Source organism: Elgaria multicarinata, chromosome 17, assembly GCF_023053635.1.
Source record: "Elgaria multicarinata webbii isolate HBS135686 ecotype San Diego chromosome 17, rElgMul1.1.pri, whole genome shotgun sequence".
NCBI lineage: Eukaryota > Metazoa > Chordata > Lepidosauria > Squamata > Anguidae > Elgaria > Elgaria multicarinata.
The window spans coordinates 18,785,832-18,799,257 of record NC_086187.1 but is presented as its reverse complement, the minus strand read 5'-3'; the positions used below and the strand labels follow the sequence as shown (position 1 = coordinate 18,799,257).

General features: G+C 45.7%; 1 protein-coding gene across 4 annotated transcripts in view; it reads left to right on the top strand.

Moving 5' to 3' along the window:
- DCUN1D3 (defective in cullin neddylation 1 domain containing 3) overlaps nucleotides 1–12,603 on the top strand; it is a 41,122-nt gene extending 28,519 nt beyond the window's left edge. For all 4 annotated transcript variants that reach the window (XM_063143526.1, XM_063143528.1, XM_063143525.1 and 1 more), the window contains exons 3-5: nucleotides 663–744; nucleotides 6,633–7,166; nucleotides 9,144–12,603. In XM_063143526.1, the coding sequence (XP_062999596.1) occupies nucleotides 6,736–7,166; nucleotides 9,144–9,627 (915 nt within the window). In that variant the 5' untranslated portion in view covers nucleotides 663–744; nucleotides 6,633–6,735 and the 3' untranslated portion in view covers nucleotides 9,628–12,603. The remainder of the gene's footprint in view (nucleotides 1–662; nucleotides 745–6,632; nucleotides 7,167–9,143) is intronic.
- Nucleotides 12,604–13,426: the final 823 nt, after the last annotated feature.

The following is a 13,426-nucleotide window of genomic DNA, read 5'->3' as shown; positions in this document are numbered from 1 at the left end:
TCTCTGGGCGGTTCACAAAAATTAAAACCATTCGAAGTATAAAACAACAGTATAAAACCGTAATATAAAATACAATATAAAAGCTCAACCAGTCAAAAACTGCAGCAATGCAAAATTACAAATTTAAAACACCAAGTTAAAATGTATTTATAGATTGTTAAAATGCTGGGAGAATAAAAAGGTCATTAGAAATATATATCAATGGAAAAAAACAGGGACCGTTGTGTGATGATTTATACAACAATATAGACCTGTTTTTTTCCAAGATACGTTATATATATTTCTAATGGATTGTGAAAATATTGAATATGTGCAGCTTACTAATATCTCAATGTATTGACTTCTAGCTCCTGAGGAAGGACCACTCTGGGTCCGAAATGTTGAGCTCCCAATACACAATTTTTTATTATTGTTTTAATAGTTGGATTATTTTTTGAAAGAAAACTATTAAAACCATTCAATTACTTCATCAAACACCAGAGTTTTACTCTCTTTTCAGTACCCATGCATGAGAGGCCAAATATAGCTAGCTAAATTTTTCAACTGAAGGCAGAAAGCCTCTTTGAATTTTGCTTTGTGGCAGCTGCTTGCGCTTTGTACATGCACAGGTGCTTGCATTTCCTGCTTTCGGGATTTCTAAACGGCTGCCCTTTTTCCCACAGCAGTCCATGGAGAGACCTTGACGCTCACGAAGAAGATCTGACTAAATGGTGCAATGCCATTCTCCGCTTCAGAGGATCTCGCGTAAGTCCTCTTTGTTTCTCTTCGTTACGTTCTTATTGATCATGGTTGGGCAACCGCTGGGCTGCCAGGTGGTGATGGATTACAATTAAATGGATATTATCTCATCTGTTTTTATGCTTTTAAATCTTGCGTGTCGGTTTTTAATGTTCAGTGTTTTAATCTTTGTAACCACCCAGAGAGATTCCGTTATGGGGTGGTGTATAAATGTTGTTCTATTCGGAGGATGGCAACAAGGGAGAGGGCCTTTTCGGAGGTGGCCCCTTGACTTGTGGAATGATCTCCCCGATGAGGCTCGCCTGGCACCAACACTGTTATCTTTCAGGCACCTGGTCAAGACTTTTCTCTTCCCCCAGGCATTTAACAACGCTAAGTTTGTTTTTAACAGACCCCAGAACTGTTCTTAAATGGATAATGTTGTTTTTACACTATTGTCTTTATGTTTCTGATGGTTTTTAAATTTTGTATACTTTTTTAATGTTTACTGTTTTTAACTTTTGTAAACCGCCCAGAGAGCTTCGGCTATGGTGCGGTATATAAATGTAATAAATAAATATAAATAAATAAATTAAGAAGAAGAAGAACAACTCCCGACATCCCTGACCATGGGCCATGATGGCTGGGGCTGATGGGAGTTGGCGTCCAACAACTACCAGAGGCCACAGGTTTCCCAATCCTCCCATAGAGAGGATGCTCCTCAGACAGTCTGGACCATGCTATTGTTAGACCCTCTTTCAGTGGGCAAGTTTAGAGTTCACCTCTTCGGTTTGTTTCACAATGACTCAGTGAGTGATTAGTGATTGGTGGGGTGGTAGATTGTGGGAGAGAACTCAAAACATATCTCAATAACTCACATTAGGATGCTGGGAATGGCATCTTTTGAAAGTCTGCCGAAATAAGTATTGAACTGTAACAGCTGTTCCAAACAGCATCTTCCAGCTTTCGTCTTGGATCGGTGGCAGTGGCTGGCTTAGATTGCTGTAAAAGGATATGGGACAAATTAGCGGAGGGTAGGTCTGTCAACAGCTGTTAGCCACGACAGGTAAACGCAGCTTTCTCCAGCTCCACCCACCATGGGCAGTGGTCAGGAATGCTGGGAGTTTTAGTCCCAAGCATTTGGAGCACACCAGATTGGTTAAATAGAACTTTCCAGAAGCATCTGGTTGTCCACTGGAAAACAGGATGCTGAACTAGATGAGGCTTTAAGAAAATAAGAAAATAAGTGCCCTGCTGGATCAGACCATGGGTCCATCTAGTCCAGGACTCTGTTCACACAGTGGCCAACTGCTGTCAACCAGGGACCAACAGAGCAGGTCATGGTGCATTCTCCAGCCCATGTTCCCCAGCAACTGTTGCAGACAGGCATACTGTCTCTGATAGTGGAGGTCGCACATAGCCATCAGGGCTAGTAGCCATTGATATCCTTCTCCTCCAGGAATTTATCCAACCCCCTTTTAAAGCTGTCCAAATTGGTGGCCATCACTACATCTTGCGGTAGTGAATAACTTTATTTAACTATGGGCTGTGTGAAGAAGTCCATCCTTTTATTTGTCCTGAATCTTTAGCAGGCTTCAACTGGGAATTCCCATTTCCAATCTCACTGGCTTGCAACCAGTGCCAAGCGAACAGGGCTGGGATCTCTCATAGCCTGTGTCTTGCTGTCCGCATTTCAAAAGCCAGAAGCTGAAAACCCTGTGTTTGTCCTCCGCTGAGAACTCATTCTATGGCTTAGGGTCTGTTCCTCCATCTGAAAACCTATTTTAAAAAAAACAAATAAGTGGAGAATCACCATAACAATTAAAAATGCCAAATGAATAAATCAGGCTGTAGGAAGAGCGAGGTTCTCTGGTTCTGTTGCAAAGGGCAGCAGAGCTTTTGTAAGCATACTGTTGGCCGTGTTTTGGTGAGAGGTATTTAATTGCTAGGGGAGACATAGCTGGCAGCTTCCTTCCTGTGTATAAAGCTAGGCAGTTACCTCTCCCCTTCCTCCCCCATATTCCATGAAATCAGGGAGTTGCCTGAATTTGCATTTGCATGTAAGCCCTGCAGACTAGGCTCTGATCCTTTTCAACCGATTGGCTGCCGTCCTGCAATGACTGACCGCACGGAAGCCAGCGAGAGGGAGCACTGGACATGCTGCTGCGTACCTCAGCCGGAATGGGCGGCCCTCCTACGAAGCAGCGGAGTTCAAATTCATTTGCAGGGTTAGATACTGTTGGGCTAAGGAGTGGCTGGGAGTGGCTCACTCATTACAGAAAGCAATAGCCCCTCTTCAGGTCCCCTTTCCCCATGGTGGCTGGGGATAATGGGAGTCGTCATCCAACACATCTGGTGGGCACCAAGCCGGGCAAGGTTCTCCATCCTCACGTTGCCTGTTTCTAACCAGTTGGAAGTGGGTCACACGGATTGGCTCTTCTAACTCTTTTGACTGTCTCTTGTTTTCTTTTGTACTCTGCATAGACATTAGGACACAGGTAATATTGTATTACTGGGCCTTCTGGCATAACTCTCCCCACCCCAAAAGAAAAACCTGCTGGTTCAGACCAAAATCCCCTCTTTTCCTGCATCTTTTGCCCCACAATGGCCTGCCAGATGATTTGTGGGTAGACTACAAGCAGCACATGGCTATGGGAATGTTCTCCTGCTGTTGTTCTCCTGCTGTCGTTCTCCCGCAGTCAGACTTCCCTGGGGAGAGCATTCCACAACAGTGGTGCCACAACTAAGAAGGCCCTGTCCTCATAACGTGATGAGTTTAAACTGCCGTATAGTTAATAAGCAGGGCCCCTCCCTTCCACCCTCCCAAGGATACATTTCACTGCCAGCTTGAGCCTCAATTTAGCGTTTATTCCTGTTTCACATGCGACTGTGTAAAATATTTACTTCATCGTGGCTGCAGAGAGGTCCCCTTATGTCACAATTACATCTTGTGATTCAGTGTCATCGTACACTCTTAACATGCCATTTCCTCTTTTTATGAAAACATCCGACAAAACACCAAGAATTCTGGCGAGCGGTGTGACAGGGTCAGGGCAGTGGTTCACACAGGAACTGAGGCGGGGTGGGGGGTGGGAGTCTGGCTCCTCAGAGGAGGAGGAGGAGGAGGACCCCTCCAGCGAGGACATAACACAAGAATCTTCAAGGACAGCTCCGCGTAGAGCACAACACAGCCGCGCCTTCAGGTCACACTTGGCTGATTGGAGCTGGGGCACATCTGTCCATCTTGAAACCCCATGTCCTCCTTAATTACAACCCCTCAGTTTTTATGGGACTGGGCCATGACTTGATCTCAGAGACGGAAAACATGGAGGTCCTCTCTGCTTTATCACGTAAGAAGCCAAGTACTTGAGAGTATGTACATACATACTGGTTCTCCCCATAATAACTTTTTATAGCGTAAAGAAAAAGAGAGAGAGAGGGGAGAAGCTACAATATTTCTCCTTATTCCCCCTTCCCCCCCCTCTGGCAACTCTCTCGAGCATATTTTTAAAAGCTTAGATTTCCACTGTGAAATCCAAACTTTGCAAAGCGATGCGGGAGAGAGAGAGTGAGCCTGGCGGCTGGAGCCAGAAGTCCTAACTTGGCAAGTCGCTTGATGCAAACTGTGGTATCGTAAAGCTGCTTGTACTCTTAGGTATTAAAATGCATTTATGGGCTTTTAATAGCTTCCGGAGGGGGAGGGGGGATATTATGGGTCAGAGGAGCCTGCCTTGACAAATTCTGCGCATGAATCGACCTCTTTGTAACCTGATGTTACAGTAAGAATTTTAGGAATTTCCTTTTATTAGCTCCTGTCGGTCAGCCGCCGGGAGAAGCTGCGTTGCTTTCTAGGGAGAGCCGGGAGACCTCGCTCAACGCGGTTACAGGGGCTTCCAGACGGGGGAGCATTTTGGGAGGGGAGGAGTCAGGCATGTTTAGGTGCACCCACAACGTAAGTGGAGACAGTCAGAGTCTCCGCCTTTTCCTGGCAAACTGGAGGTGTTTGAAGGCGGCGCAGGGTGGGCAATTCAGTCCACGCAAGCCCTGGTCTTGGGACGGTTGTATAACACACCATCTATCCCTCCTTCGTTTGGGGGAGCGGGTGGAAGGGAGAGCACAGAACTGTAGAGCCGTCAACCTGGGCCACCCCACTACATGGGTATCCCTTAGGTGGCGATATATTTCGGGACACCAATAAAGCAACATGCCAGTCCAAGAGGTGAACTCTGGAATCCTGATCCAGCCCTGCTCAGGATGAAGGCTAGCTTAGGGGTAAAGCACATGCGTTGCGTATAGACGGGCCCGGGTTCATTCCCCTCGCTTCTCCAGCCACTGATGGGGAAGTCCTGTCTCTACCAAGACCCTGGACAGCTATTGCTAGTCACAGAAGACGACCCATTGCTAAATGGACCAGTGATCTGACTGGTATAGGACAGCTTCCTGAGTTCCTCTCCCGGGAGACTAGGGTGCAAGTCTTGGATCACCTCCGTGAATGGAGCCTCTTTGCCGCAAAGCGTTCATGGGCACACCTCGGTGCAGCGCAGCTACGCAGGAGCGCAAAATGGGTCCTGCCAGGCCCCGTTAAGAAGCACAGGAGGCAACTCTTTCTGGGACTGTGTTTTTTTGCATGTGGTCCTGCTGAGGCTGTCATGGGAGGGATGCCAATGTGGTGGCATTTGAGCAGACTCTAAACTGAGCAAGAGCTGCAAATTGAGGTAGGGCGTAGTTTGAATCTCTTTGAAACTCAGTAAGCAGTTTTCTCTGCTTCAAATCCCCCCTCCCCATGTGCAATATGGAGAAGATAGCGACCTGCCTTATAAGATCGTTGTAAGCCACCATGGTTAGTTAATTTGATCTGTTGTTGTTGTTGTTGTTACATTTATAGCCCGCCTTTTCCCCTTGCAAAGAACCCTAGGTGGCTTACGTAGTCTCCACTTTTCTGCTGTAAAGCTTCTTGAACTATTAGGAATTAAAATGTATTTACGGGTTTTTAATAGCTTCTAGAGGGGGAGGGAGATTAAACTACTAAAACCTCCTTAATCGACCATAAAGGCACCTCTGATCAGACAGCACACTTCTTATTTTAAAGTAAAAAGTTAAGTAGTTAGAAAAAACTTCAGATGATAGCACTGACTCAGAGGCATTCCTCCTTCATGCAGGAGGGAATGCCTCTTTCAAGGTGGTATCCGCTATGTGCACCATTGAAAAACCATAGGTCTTTTCTCTTAAAACTACTGTTAGCGTTCATTTGCATATGTCAGAGTGAATGGTTTGATCGATTCAAGGTTCACGAAATCTTAGTCAATGGAGTTAATGAGGTGACAACCCCCTACTAGAAAGGGCGATATAAATTACTATTATAATTATTGCTATTTCTATTTCTATACCACCCCATAGCTGAAGCTCCCTGGGCGATTGACAACAATTCATAAAAATACACCAGTGTTACAGAACATACAGCATGATAAACTGTCTAAAAAAAAGTTTAACACACAAATTAAAATATAAACAGCTGAAAACAATATAAGTAAACAACATTTCTCCTAATAGGCCTGTTCCAAACAGCAGACATAGATGCCCCATCAATTGCCATTAAAGGCCTGGGAGTAGAGGGCGGTCTTTACCCAGGCAGGCGTAAGCCATAGTCAGGAGGACACCACTGAGGAGGCTGTCTCCTTCATTGCCACCTTTTGAGCCTCTCTTGGCGGTGGCACTTGGAGGAAGGCCTCAGATGTTGATCGTGTATGTTCAGGTTGGGAGAGGCGCATTGGGTATTGTGGTCCTGAGCCATGTCAATGCTTATTGGTGGTAGTGGTGGTGGTAGAAGTCTGCAGCTACAAAAGTGTTTGATGGATCTATTCAATCAATCTACTCCTAACCCTTTCTTCTTCTTCTCCCTCTCCTTTTCCCTGTAGGTCGGTTGTCAGCCAACTGATGGCATGTTGAGGCCCACTGAGCAGCGGTGGAGTGGGTGCGTGACAGTGAGGGGGCGGCTCTAACAACTGGGTGTGCACCAATATGGGCCAGTGCGTCACCAAGTGCAAGAACCCTTCTTCCACCCTCGGCAGCAAAAATGGCGATCGGGAGTCAAGCAGCAAGGCTCACAGCAAACGGAGCACGATCCATAAGGAAGAGCACAGCACCATTGGCGGGAAATCCTCTGGGGATATCCTTGTCAATGGGACGAAGAAGATGGAGGCGGCCGTAGAATCCAGTCAGCCTCCGACTTCCTCCGGGGACTCCAAGAAAGAGCCAGTTTCTGGCACGGAGGAATCCTCCCTCCACAGGACTGAGGAATTATTTAGGAGGTACAAGGACGAACGAGAAGACGCCATATTGGAGGAAGGCATGGAGCATTTTTGCAACGATCTCTGTGTTGACCCCACTGAATTCAAAGTGCTAGTCCTGGCCTGGAAATTCCAAGCAGCTACCATGTGCAAATTCACAAGGTGAGTCCATGCGACGTCCTAGGGCCGTCCACCGACTTGAAAGGATCGTACCCTGTTCGACTTCGTAATCTGTCCATTAATTGAATTTGCATGTGAGATTTTTTTTTTTCTAATGGCAAACTGTACTTGCTGTGTCTTTTGATGTACACATGCCTCATCTTCAGAAGTCGGATAGCTGGGCTGGGGCACGCTCAGAGTTGTGGGACTTTTTTCTATCTAAACATGCATAGGATTACGCCCTAAGATAACACTGGCAGTTTTGTCGAGTCGTTTGGTTTAAAATACCAAAATCTGTATTCGTGCAATATCTTTATTAGGCCAGCTGAAAGGTCACCAAAAATGTGCAAGCGTTGAGATCTCTAGATCTCTTTATCAGGCAAGTTGTTACAAAAAGCATGTTGAGGGGTGTGTGAAGTCACACTGTCTGCATGTTGAGAGTCCTACAATGGAGTGAGACCAGAGGGGTCAGTAGACATTCAAATCTTGGCAGGTCATGCACTGGTTACAAGAAGAACTTGCTGCTGCCCTTAGGAAGAGAAAGAAAAATGCTGGATCCTACTTTTAAATATATATGGGAATGATTGGAGAGAGTGTTGCACACATCAAGCTGTTTTTCTCGCCTTTTGAAGAAGAATAAAGTTGCAAATAGGCACGCCAAATGGAGTCTGGGTGTCGCGTGGCACATTTTGCGCGTGTTGGAGGGGAGGAACGCTTACCTCTTTACCCGTAACATGAAGCTGGTCAATGCCCTGGTAAGCACCTGAAAAATGATTAGCTAGAGGCATGCAAAAGAAAAAGTATACTGGGGGGGGGGGGCAGGTGTTTTCTAAACCTGGTGGGTAGGAACGCTTCAAGATATTTCCCACCAAATGTCTGGATTGGCTAATTTAAAGGTACCTTTGTGGGTTAGCTGTCAGATAGCATTTGCACATTTCCATCGTCCCATGGGAGCAACTCTCTTTAATCAGTGCCAGAATTATCAGTTCTAGAATTATGAGAAAGGGAGAAAAACGTCTCCCTGTCCACTTTCTTCACACAGTGCAGAATTTTGTCCACCTCTGTCATGTCTCTAGGAAGGAGTGAGGAGGGGGAGGGGGAGAGAGGGAGAGAGAGCGAGAGAGCAGCCAGGGGGAAGGAAAGAGGTGGGTTGAGACTAGATTGGAAGTGGAGTAAGGACGAAAGACCAAGGAGGGAGGGGGTGGTCAGGGAGTAAGGGTTGACCCTGAATCTTCACTTAGAGGTGCCGTTCTGTGACCAAGCAAACCAGACAACATGGAGTCAAACTTTGCAGCAGGAACCCCCACGCTGGAGAAGATCCCCTGGGCATAGGGAGGCTCCAGGAGTCCAATACGTCATGGTGATGCCCAGAGAAGCACAAACAGGAGGCCAGTGGAGAAAGTGTTCTGCCTCACCCCTTGGGAAGTAGCCCTACAAGGCAAGACCTGGGAAGAAGAGGCCCATCACCTTGAATCCAAGGACTTACCACTTGGGTAAAGGCCGCATTCCTGACGTAACGGGTGTCCTAAGAAAACATCTTTAAACATTTCTCTGAGTCTGGGTCTGATGGTTGGGATCTTCCAGGATGAAGGATAGAAAATTCTTTAGATGAGTTAGATGTGCCTCTGCCGACGGAGGACCTAGCACTTGGAAATTATATGTACTGGAATCCTTGTGAATGTTTTTAAGGGCATGGCCACTCAATAGCAGCATACACTGTTCCCTGCATTTAATTTTCAACGAAAAATACACTTTAAAGTAATTTTATACTTCTTATGTCTGCGTGCATGCTTCCTGAGGTTGTGGGGAGAATGATTACAACTCCGAAAAGGCCCACTCTGTCTGGTGGCGTTATACCCACCCAATAGGCCAGTGGATTTTATGCAGCGGTACGTTTTAGAGACGGGAAACTTTCTGCCTTGTGTTAGTGCCGCTGCCAGCTCTGTGCACTAAAACCGGGCTTCTTTTTCCCTTCAACAGGACGGAGTTCTTCGAGGGCTGCAAAGCAATAAACGCAGACAGCATCGACGGGATTTGCGCCCGGTTCCCCAGCCTCTTAAACGAAGCCAAACAAGAGGATCAGTTCAAGGATCTCTATCGTTTCACCTTTCAGTTTGGCCTGGACTCCGAAGAGGGACAGAGGTCGCTGCATCGGGAAATAGCCGTCGCCCTTTGGAAACTAGTCTTCACTCAAAACAAGCCTCCCATATTGGACCAGTGGTTACACTTCTTAAACGAGAACCCCTCAGGAATCAAGGGAATTTCCCGGGACACGTGGAACATGTTCCTAAATTTTACTCAGGTCATTGGGCCGGACCTTAGCAATTACAGTGAAGATGAGGCTTGGCCTAGTCTCTTTGACACCTTTGTGGAATGGGAAATGGAGCAGCGGAAGAGGGAAGACGACACCAAACGCATTGCGGCTTCACAGACAGCAGGCCTGTGTACAGACCATTATACTTAGCAGCATTTAAACGCAGCAGCGACCGCTGTAACCTGCTAACCCTTCATTACCCATAAGCTCTGGACTCCTCTGGAATTTACAGACGCTCCAGATTTTTCTACTTTACACCTTTCTCTGCCTTGTATTTTGAAAGGGCTCTAAAATGCTGTATCCATATTTTAGGCACTTTCTTTAAATGTTGGGTTATTCCGATTTCTTCTTTTCCTGAAATGTTTGACCCCTGGCTGCAAGTGAAATGATTTTTCTTTAATGGTTTCAGATTTGGTATAATTCCGTTTTGACGTTGGTTACAAAACTTTTTTTTTAAAAAACAACAACCCACAAACACCTTCTTTCTATTTTGTTTTTTGGTGAGGTTAAATTAACATCGCTAAATTATACAGTGCCAGACTGAATTTCTTCAAATTTACATCTTTTTTTTTTTTTCCAGGGCAGGTCTCTACTGTGTGTAGTGCTGTTTACATTTGCTGAATTTTTTTTTTAAGGTTCTGATAATTTTAAGTTTTATACCATGATTAATAACAGTGTTAACTGTTAATTACAAATGCATTTAATTCCCAGGTAAATACGATTTTGAAAGCCAATGAAAGCAGCAGTATTTCCTTTGTAGCATGGTTAACTTCTTTTAAGTTGGCCCTTGGCGTTTATGAAAAATATTGAGGTTTTGTTTGAAAGAATATACTGTACCTGCCAGTCAGCTGAGAATTATTAAGTTTTTTGAACCATTGACCACGAGACATTTGGTTCTGTGGTGAGGGTTGTGTTTCGTTCTTGCCCTCCAGTACTTTGGAGTGTCCCCCCCCCCTGCAAAAAGTTCTGCCATAATTATAATTTGGGGCTCCTTTGTTCACTTTTCAACAGCAGGCTGTATAAGTACTAAGCTCCATACTCACCAGATGCCCAGTAAGCACAGGAAGTAGTAATGCATGGATATGTCACTTCCTCCCACACTTGAATGATTAAAAATCTCAAGTTCTTCCTGTCTCATAAATGAATCTGCAAATTTTGGTCCATTCTTACCAATGAAATGCCATCGTCACCCATCTACACGGGCCAAATTCAGTACGTACCACTTTTCCGAGCAGGGAGAACACCGTGATGTACCTGCCTGACATAGGTAGCTCTTGAAGATGAGAAACTTCTCGGGAAAAGAGGCAGTAATACAGCACTGCAAGGGATACAATCCCAGACTTTTAAGAGCTAGCTCAGCACTCAAAGAACTTCGTTGATGGACAAATCTGTCCGTTTCAATTTCTCCCACATTCCATTTTTAAAATGTTTAGGTACTTTCCATCCCTCTATGAAGAAACTTGCAAATTTTAATAAGTTCTTCTCGAAAACACAAAAACCTCAGACCATCTAGAACTGGGGCTTTCCCTCCCCTTAAGAAATAGCCAGTTTTGCAGGGAGTCTGCTAAATCAAGCCGCCCCAAACGTGATGTGAGCGGATTCCCCTCTCATGCAGGAGGGTGTGCGCACAGCCAGCAGGGCTCCTGCAGCTTGTCTAGGCCACAATCTCCATCCCTCGCTTTGCGTGAGATGCAATAGAGCAGTGCTACCTCAATTCTAAAGGCCATCCGCCTCCCCCGTCCCCTTCCCCCACCCCAACGGAGCTCTTCTTTTAGACAAGGGATTGTATTTGCACGACGGTGTGAAAACACCTTTACTTGACTCAAAGCCAAAGGTGTTTTTTTCCAGATTTATTAACGTTGAGAGAAGTGGCAAATTTTACCCTCCAGGTGGGGAAAAACTTCAAAACTCTGCTTTAATTTGCTGTATTTGACGCTCAGATGAAAATGTTATCTTACTTGGCTGAGAAGTACAGTATATTCATGTAAGGCTATGTGCATTCTTTAAGAGAACCTTTAATTGTAGCAATCCTCCCACTTCTCTGTACGAGAGAATTTGCACCCGACGAGTAGAATTTCCACTTTGTTCCCGGAAGGGCTCCTGTGCCTTTTAATCACTTGCATCCCGAACAGAGATTTTGACAGATGTTTCTTCTTTTTGTTGTTGCATGGAAATGCAGTGATTAGAAAAAGCTGCACCAGTTGGATTTCTACTTGTCGGGGTGCTGTCAGAGGACCAGATTTCTGTCAAATGGGATTGGGGGAGAAAACAAAGGTGCCCCCCATTTGGAATGGGCTCTTAACGGCATCAGTTTATGCGCCTCATTTTGGGCTGATGTAACAATGCTTTAACTACAACTAGATATTCCCCCCTCCCCTTTTAAATTTTTACCTGTACTGGGAGTTATTTGCTTGCTTGAAACTGTTGTGACTGACTTTATAAACAATGACAACACCTTGCCAACATTTTAAAACTTGGGAAAAGGAATAGCTGCCGAGGCTTTCGCCTGACCTCCATGTTACTGTTGGAAAAGGAAAGGACAGTAAAACTTGATTTCCACTCTCCCAAGGGAAGGCTCTCAAAGGAGGCGTAGTTTTTAACTCAACAACAACTGAGTCAGTGGCCCACTTGGGCTACCTTCTGAAATGACTTCTAAACCTGTACATTTCATGGAGAGTTTGTAACTAACACGGGATGGGTGCCAATAGCCACCTCTTCTGCTGCATGGCAGGTTGGGCAGCAGGTGCACCAGCCTGCTTCAACCTGGCATCCTCCAGCTACGTTGGGCCACAGCTGCCATCGTCCCCAGCTGGCATGGCCACACCGGCTGGTGTTGATGGGATGTGTTGTCCAAGACATCAGGAGGACGCCTCTTTTCCGTTGAGCCTGGTGCAGTGTGAGCTTTTGAGCTCTGTTTCCCTGTGTTGCTCCTGCCCCCTTCGTGCAGTAGAACAGGCCTGGTGACGTTCCTCCTTCTCCCCCCCGGCCTTTTTGTGTTCCTCCCCATGGCGTCTGCATGGGCCCACTTGGATTGTACCAATTGGGCAGTTCCGTCGACACAGTCTCATCTGGATCTTAAATGGCTAACAATCCTGGGGCAGATAAAAAATAAATAAATACTTGAAAGTCGCCATCTTCTCTCACCCGCTGGGAGCAGAGGTTGACATCCATTTGTTTTTGTTTTTTAAATTAATATTGACTGCATTAAAACACCTTTTTTTAAAAAAAATTGTGCAAATGCTGCCAGAGGTGCTGTTCTTAAAAGTATAGCTGCATTCAGCGACAGGTGACTCCTGGGCCTCTTGAGTCCAGATAGGAGGTTCTTACTTTGCTGTTAAGGCTGCATGCACATTCTGTTCCATGTCATCTTTTGGTTCTAATTGCAAAGGATGTTCTGTGCCTAAAAGCGAAGGGGAACGCTGTTTTGGTGTGTGTGAAATCGGTCCCCGGAGGCCCGGGAACCTCCAGCTTGACCTTGCAAAGTATTTAACCACCTGCTTGAAGGTTTAGCCCAGAGGAGTTGAGAAGAAGCCTTGATTATTAAACACATAATGAATGACAGCAAGCTTGTGCCTTTGAGATTCTCTGTCTGGAAAGTTGCTGCGCGAATTATTGCAGGAATGAGAAAGAAAAGACCCATTTTAGCCAGCAGCCTCATTAGAAGACTCTGTGTGTGTGTGTGTGTGTGTGTGTGTGTGTGAGAGAGAGAGAGAGAGAGAGAGAGAGTAGCTCACACAGCATGCTAACCCAGTGGTTGAATATGGGTTGTTTTGAACTGTAGGCTGTTTGTTGAATTGTGGGTTTGTTGAATTGTGGGTTTGCGTGTTACCTGAGTGCAGCATTTCTCGCACACAGTGGATTATTGTGTTGTCTGAACACTGCCAGGGTGACTTGCTAACCCAACTTGAATAACCCAACAACAAATCATGGTTCTCAAGGTGAAAAATGT